The sequence below is a fragment of the Ornithorhynchus anatinus genome, chromosome 11, assembly GCF_004115215.2.
Source record: "Ornithorhynchus anatinus isolate Pmale09 chromosome 11, mOrnAna1.pri.v4, whole genome shotgun sequence".
Classification (NCBI taxonomy): domain Eukaryota; kingdom Metazoa; phylum Chordata; class Mammalia; order Monotremata; family Ornithorhynchidae; genus Ornithorhynchus; species Ornithorhynchus anatinus.
In genome coordinates this window covers 15,257,260-15,265,018 of record NC_041738.1, presented here as the reverse complement: position 1 = coordinate 15,265,018, position 7,759 = coordinate 15,257,260, and the positions used below count along the sequence as shown (strand labels likewise).

The window sequence follows — 7,759 nt, the reverse complement described above, 5'->3', positions numbered from 1 at the left end:
CGAGGGAGACTCTATGTGTGTGTGAGAAGGAGGGAAAGAAAGGGAAAAAGAGAAAGAAAGGGAAAAGGAGAAAGAAAGAGAAGTGTGTGTTTGTGTGTTGTTGCCCGCCGATTGGGCCGCAGGGCCGTCAGTCACCTTGGGGGGGGAGGGGCGGGATTAAGGCTGCAGAATCCGGATCCGGAGCGACTGAAAGGCGGAAGTAGAGGCCGGAGCCTGGGACACAGCCCGGGGGGGGTGGGGGAGTCCAGCCCAGCCCACCCTGCCCTACCCCGTCCCCGTCCCCCACCCCATCCGCCTGCCACCGGCCTCGCCCCCCGGAGCCGCCGTGAGTATGCCCGGACCCCCGCCCCTCCCAGACTCCTTCCCGGCCCCTCCCAGACGCCTTCGCGCGGCCCCCTTGCCCAGCTCCCTGCCCAGCCCAGCCTCGCCCCCTCTGTCCCCCAAAAGCCCCCCTTCCTCCGGGCTCTCCCTTTTCCCCCGCCTCCGCGCCCCCATTTAGGGAGGGGGGGTCACCCTCTCTAGCTCTGGTGGGGTCCTGTCCTTCCCCCATCCAGATTTCCAGCGTCCTTCTGCCCGATGTGCCCCCCGCCCGGGTGTATGTATGTATGTATGTGTGTGTCAGTGGCAGGGCGAGCGCCCTTGCTTCCCCCACCCCCAGCCGGGAGGACTGTGCCAACTGCCCCTCCTAGGTGGGCTGTCCGGTCCGGCTCCCCCTAGTCCGAGCAGGAAGCCACAGGACTCCGTGCCCCAGAGGCCGCTGGCCGGAGCCGGACCCCCAGCAACTTCTAGCTCTGGGCCCCTGGAGCTTAGCCGGCCCGGGGCCCCCTCCCCCAAAGGGCTGGGGGGCGGGGAGGGCCGGGGGCTCTAGCTGCCCTGGAGACCCTCTTCGGCGGACGGGTCCCCGGGACTGGGGACTCCGCCTCCTTGGCCGACCCTTGGTGTCTGCACCCCGGGGAGGAGAGGGAGGGGACCGGATGGGATTATTATTATAATAATCATGTTGGTATTTGTTAAGCGCTTACTATGTGCAGAGCACTGTTTAAGCGCCGGGTTAGATACCGGGTAATAAGGTTGTCCCACATAGGGCTCACGGTTTGAATCCCCATTTTACAGATGAGGGAACTGAGGCCCAGAGAAGTGAAGTGACTTGCCCACAGTCACACGGCTGACAAGTGGCAGAGCCGGGATTCGAACCCGTGATCTCTAACTCCCGAGCCCCTGCTCTCTAAGCCCCGCGGGGCAGCTGGGGACTCCTCTCCCTCCAGTCTGAGGGGTCCTTCCTCCCGGCCCCCGGAGCGGGTATCATTCTTCAGGTGGAATCCGAGTTTCTGCTAAAGTTTGTGCATCAGCTGCGGGTTCAGACTTTCCTGCCCTGCCCCTCCGGATAGGAGGAGGGGGTCCTGTTTAGGAGAGGAACGAACCCTGAGGGGTCTACTGGCCCAGGTCCCTGTCTCCAGCGGGGTCTCTGTTCCCTGGTTAAAGGTCTCCAGGCTGGAGGCCCCACCCCACCCCGTCTCACCTGTTCAGGGTTAATTGGCCTGCCGGTCACCTGCTCACAAGCATTCACAGTCCTTTTCCTCTTGCTTGCCCTTCAGAGGGTGTGGGAACAGCTGTCGGGTCTCCCCCTCCTCCTCCATGTTTCTCCCACTTGGAGATAGAAGCCCATGTGGGGGAACATAGCACTTAACAAATGCCATCGTCATTATCAACAGGGGTAGGTCCCAACCCCGGGCCCTGATGGCAACTGGGGAGAGTGGTGGGGAGAGCCCCATTATATGGCCTTGCGGAGGCAAGACTGTGTGCGTGTGTGTGTGGACATGCACATACTCATGTTCAGCACCTCACAAGAACCCAAAAATGATTCTGGTTTGAAACAGAAAGCAAAACAAAGCAGGTCCCACGCCCGTGACCCGCAGGGAGGGTTAAGGCCATCGTGGCCTGGCCAGAGGGGAGAAATGGGGCGAGGCGAGACAGGGTACCAGACGAGGCCTAAGCAAGGTTGGTCTGAGCGCCCGCTCCCTGCGGAGAGGGCACTGATCTGGACTGGAAGCATGTTGTAGACAGGGAATATGTTTACTAACACTGTTGTATTGCACTCTCCCAACCGCTTAGTACAGTGCTTTGCACGCAGTAAGAGCTCAAGAAATGCCGTTGAGGCGGCAGCACCCCTTCATCCCCTGAATGTGTGTGTGTGACGTCTATCATCCCTCCCTTTTCTCCACTTAATGTCTTTTCAAGGCCTGGAGTGGATGAGTCCAGAGTCCAGGCATGATCAGAGAGGCAGGCTTGCTGGAGGGGGAACATTCCAGGGGAGAAGGTCCAACCTGGTCCCTGGAGGGAGAGGCAGGGGGATGGAGGGGGCTCGGCCCCACCGGGCCCATCTCTCTCTCTCTCTCTCTCTCTCTGTGACCTCAGCTAGCCGCTCCCCTTGGCGTTTGCTGCTCCAGCCTGGAGTGAGGGTGGCAGGGATCCCAGAGCCAGCTGGGACTGAACATTGGGAGTTGGTAGCCTCAACTGCCCCCAGCCCCCGGACATTGCCCACTGTGTGTCAGAGCAAAGAGACAGGTCTTGGGGGAGGGGAGAGGACTCTCTCAAACATAAGTGGCAGTGGTTCAGGCCCAGGCCTCCCCAAGGGGGGCAGGGGGAGGGGGGCACTGCCATCCTCCCTCCTCTCAGGCCTGATGCCCCACACTCTGTCTGAGCCCCCCCGGCCTGGCCGCCTGAGCTGTACCCGGCCTACGGGAGTGTGGCTGTATTGGCAGTCTCGGCCCCTCCCTGCCCCCCACGTCCTCTCCCAGCAGGTGCTGAGTGTGTGTGCGGGGACCCTCGGCCTACTTTCTCCGACCAGCCGTGGCCCAGGCCCAGAGAAGGCCACCGCAGAGAATGCCATGCGGTGGCCTCCGAGCTGGTGGGGAAGTCTCTGCCTCAAACAGGAAGCCCGGGAGCCAGAAATCTGCCCTGGGAGATAACCCTTCCTCTGTCCGGGCCGAGTGCCGTCCCTGGCAGAGATGGAGGCGGGGGGAGGGTCCGTGTCCCGGGCTGGGAAGGCAGGATGGGAGTTGCTGGTGGGGGGCCGTCTCTGGCAGCAGTGGGGGCTGCGGTGGCTTGCTGCCGCCTGTTAGCTGGATCTCCCCAAGACCTAGATGTACCTCCCTCAGCTGAACCTCCTAAGGGGTCTCAGCAGTCTACACGCTGTCACTCCCTCCCCACCTGGGCGGTGCTGGGGAATCAGGTCAGTGACTGGGCCTTTGCCCCAGGTAACCAATTTGTATCCCAAGAGGAGGGTCTCACAGTCACAGGGGGTCCCGAGGGCAAGGTCTCCCTTGAGTGTCCGCAACCCCTCCCCGCCTGCTCTGTCGGAGGCCAGGGGGATGGGGATGGCTCTCCGCTGCCGGCCGGAAAACTAACACAACCCATGTGGCTCTCGGGCCTGGGGAATCCGCCCGTGCCCTTTGCCCCCGAGTTCCGGGCCACTCACATGTTCTCTCAACCGTGCCAGCAAACCACGGGGCCACCCTCAGCTGTGGAAACATCCATGGGCACTGAGCCGCCACGGTCGCCAACCGGGAGCCCTGCCCTCCCCTCTGTGCCGGTGAGGGCACCGGAGCCCCTCGATGTTCCTGCCCCTCCAGCTGTGAGGGGGAACCTTGCCTGCTGCAGGCCTGGCGCTTGGGGCCTCCCTCCCCCAGTGAGCTGGACCTCCATGTTATAGCTGTTGGGAGAGGATGGGCCATCATACTGCACCCTCTTGGCTCGCCACCTCTATGCCAGCCGGTGCCCACAGTGGGACTTCACCCGCTTAGTTCTGGCCCATGCTGGCCATGGGTGGGTGCTCAGCTGGCCCTCCCTCTCACCCCCACACACCCCTACCCCTGTCAGGGAAGCCGGATGCCGGGATGGGGGCTGGGATCGAGCTGATGTCTGGCATGCGGTGCTAACCTTGGGCTCCTTTCTCTCCCGCCCCCAGTCGGAGTCTCGGCTCCCGGCCGTGGGCCCCACGAGTCCCCTCAGCCCCTCCCCCGCGCCCCCCAAACGCTGTTGGGGCCGGCCCAGCTGGCCGGGCCATGGCGGGACGGGGCGGCGCCGCGCGGCCCAACGGACCAGCCGCCGGGAACAAGATCTGCCAGTTCAAGCTGGTGCTGCTGGGGGAGTCGGCCGTGGGCAAGTCCAGCCTAGTGCTGCGCTTCGTCAAGGGCCAGTTCCACGAATACCAGGAGAGCACCATCGGGGGTGAGTGCCCGGGTGGGGGGCTCTGGGGGTTCCCCGCACCAGTGGGGCTGGGGGTCAGGGTGAGTCCTGGTATGTGTGGGGGCAGGGGGGAGGGGTCTGCACCATCGGGGGGAGCACCAGAGTGGTCTATGCTGAGGGAGGGCAAGGGAGGCTCGGCATCCCGAAGGGCAGTGGTCTGAGACAACCGGGGTTGGTGAGCTGAGGAGGTTAAGGTTTGCAGCAGCCTCTTGGAGTTGACAGCTTAGTCTGGCCTTTCTTCCTCCTCCTCCCCTGCCCCAGCTCTGCCCCCACTCTGCCCCAGCTCTACATCCTGCAGGCAGCTGGGGGTGACCTGGCTTTCCTGCTACCGATCCGTGGCTGGACGCCCTTTGAACCGGACTCATTGGAGCCTGCCCGCTTGCCACCCCGGAGAGCTGGGGAGACCAGCGAGGGAGGCGGGGTGGGGGGGGTCTGTGTGTGTGTGTGTGTGTGTGTGTGTGTGTGTGTGTGTGTGCCCATGCCCGTCTCCCCCCATCCGGGCCGGAGTTGGGGGGGTCACGACTTCGCACGTGGAACAGAGCGTTGAGGGAGGAGGACAGGCCGGTCTGGCTGGTGGGGGCCCTGGCCCTTCCTTGCCCCCTCCCCGCTGGAAATAGCAGCAGCTCTGTCAGCATTTTCCCGGCCTATGGGTGCTGCTTCAGCAGCTCAGGCCAGGACACGGGCGCGCACGGGCGGAAGTGATGAAATCCTTCTGTGGCACGTGCGAATGTGTGTGTGAGTGTGTGAGAGAGAGTGTGTGTGGCAGTTGGGGGCTGAGGCAGGCTGGTCAGCAATGGCTAGGGCTGTCTTGGCTAGGATCTAAGGTTGCCGGGCTCTGGATTTTCCAGCCCAAGCCAATGGGATCCGGGCCGTCCCATCCCCAGTGCCAGCGGAAGGGCTGGAGTCAGCTCTGGCCAGCTGGGTGGAGGGCCTAAGAGCCTTTTCAGAGTTGGTCTGAGGGCCAGGGCTGCTCCTCCTTGACCCGGGCTCTGCAGGAGCAGGTTGTGCACTCTGCCCTGAGCCGGGCCTTCTCGCGGTCCCCCGCAGCGGCGTTCTTGACGCAGACGGTCTGCTTGGATGATACGACGGTCAAGTTTGAGATCTGGGACACGGCGGGGCAGGAGCGCTACCACAGCCTGGCCCCGATGTACTACCGCGGGGCCCAGGCTGCCATCGTGGTCTACGACATCACCAACACGGTGAGCCGCCTCCCGGGGTGGGCAAGGCCCCTGTGCCGTCATGACTGACCAGAAGGGTGATGATCAGTCAGTCCTATTTATTGATGCCTACTGAGTGCAGAGCACTACTAAGCGCTAGGGAGAGTACAGTATAACAAAAAACGACCCATTCCCTGCTCACAACGAGCTTACAGTCTAAAGGGGGGAGACAGACATTAAATAAATTGCAGATATGTACCCAAGTGCTCTGGGGCCAGGTGGGGGTAACGAATAAAGGGTCACAGAGAAGGGAGTGGGAGAAGAGGAATGGAGGGCTTAGGGAAGATGTCTTGGAGATGTGCTTTCAATAAGACTTTGACATGGGGGAGAGAAATTGTCAGATTTGAGGAGGGTCACCCAAAGGCAGGACGTGGGTGAGAGGTCGGTGGTGAGATGAGATCGGTGAGAAGGTTAGCATTAGAAGAGCAAAGTGGGCCGGTTGGATTGCTGTAGGAGAGGCTGGGTGGTTGTGAGAGAGGGTGATGAGGATGGCGGGAGTTGGTGGGGGTTGGCTGGGCCTGCGTTGCCCCCGGCTGAGCCACCCCATCGGCGCAGGACACATTTGCCCGGGCCAAGAACTGGGTGAAGGAGCTCCAGCGCCAGGCCAGCCCCAACATCGTCATCGCGCTGGCCGGGAACAAGGCTGATCTGGCCAACAAGAGAGCCGTGGACTTCCAGGTGGGCCGCTCGGAGAGGGACCGTGGGATCTGTGGAGGGTGGGGGGCGCTGAGGGTGACCTGGGGGCTTCCCGGCCCCCTCACCCCATGCCATTTGGACGAGGCGGGAGCTGCCTGAGCCCCATTTCCCTCCCTGGCCCAGGAAGCACAAGCCTACGCAGACGACAACAGCCTGCTGTTCATGGAGACGTCAGCCAAGACGGCGATGAACGTCAATGAGATCTTCATGGCCATAGGTGACGCCTCCCCTCCCCCCTCAAGTCCACATTTTGGGTCCCCAGGCAGAGGGTTATGCCAATTCATCCCGTCTGGCCTGCAGGGGCCCTGTCCCCCACCCCCGCCGCAAGTCCCCCACCAGTCCTGAACCACACAATGGAAAGCCCCAACCGGTATTACACGGAGACCCCCCAGCCCAGGATGGAGGGGCTCTTCCCTCACTCACCCCCATCCCGTTGTCCCCTCAGCCAAGAAGCTGCCGAAGAACGAGCCGCAGAGTGCGGGGGCCGCGCCGGGGGGCAGGAATCGGGGCGTCGACCTCCAGGAGAGCAGCCCATCCAGTCGCAGCCAGTGCTGCAGCAGCAACTGAGCCAGCGGCCCCCCCACCCTTGCCCCCTCCCTCCCTCTCCCTGTCTCTCTCTCTCTTTCTCTCTCTCCCTTTCTTTCTTTCTCTCTCTCTCTCTCACCTCCCTCCATCCCCTGACTGGAATCTACTCTAACCAATCGCACTTAACAAGGCCGGGTCCCTGCTGCCCCTGCCTGGGGGCCCGCCATGATTTCTTCTCCACATACTCCTGACCGCAGGCTCAAGGGGTCAATCCCTCCCCATCTCTGACCCCTTCCCCTTCCTGTACAATACTAATCCCATTTTAAGTCTTAAGTCCTTTTTTAATATATATATGAACTCTGTTTGCCCCCACTTTCCCCACCCTCCTGGAGCGATAGGTCTGACCCTTGCACCCCAGCTGCGTGGGAGCATACTCTCCCTTGCCTCGTCTGCTGGGACCAGCCTGGGGTATCCGCCCCGCGGCCCCCCCCCGCCCCTCACCTCCTCACTCCCCACAGGATGACCCTGTATTAGGGGGTGGGTGGGGTGACGGTGGCAGAAGACTCCCCTCTGGGCTGTGCCTTGTTCCCCCTCTGCCCCCGGTCCCTTCCTACCCTTGGGAACAGTGGGTGGAACGGCCCCCAGCCCCCTTCCAGAACTCCTCCATCCCCCAGCTCCTTGGGGCCACACCCAAGTTTGACCAAATCCTAATTATGAGTATTGGGGGGGTGGGAGGGAGGGGGGGAGAGGGGCAGTGACCTTTTCTGTATTTTGTATTGTTTGTTTTCTTCACCTTGTAACCGAGCAGTATCTTGTCAACAATACAGTCCACCCGGGCTAGCGGCCGTCTCCTTCCTTCTGCGCCAGCCCCGGGCCCACGGGTCCATCATGCAGCCAGGCCCTTCTCCAGGAGGAGGCAGAGAGCAGATGGTCTCGGACGGTCTGAGGGGTGCATCTTTGAGTCGGGGGGTGGGGACTGCGCCCCGGCTGGGAGGATGGGAGACCCCAACCCTTTTTAAGGCCGTGTGCCCAAGGAGCAAGAGAAAATCACTCTGTCCTCCCTAGCACGAGTG

General features: G+C 62.5%; 1 protein-coding gene across 1 annotated transcript; it reads left to right on the top strand.

The window, feature by feature from the left end:
• The first annotated feature begins 250 nt into the window (after positions 1-250).
• On the top strand, positions 251-7,526 carry RAB5C (RAB5C, member RAS oncogene family). The gene is made up of 6 exons (XM_029075827.2): positions 251-325; positions 3,968-4,230; positions 5,296-5,447; positions 6,021-6,143; positions 6,285-6,378; positions 6,607-7,526. Exons 2-6 carry the CDS (start codon positions 4,065-4,067, stop codon positions 6,726-6,728), a joined length of 657 nt encoding a protein of 218 aa, XP_028931660.1. The 5' UTR covers positions 251-325; positions 3,968-4,064; the 3' UTR covers positions 6,729-7,526.
• The last annotated feature ends 233 nt before the right edge of the window (positions 7,527-7,759 follow it).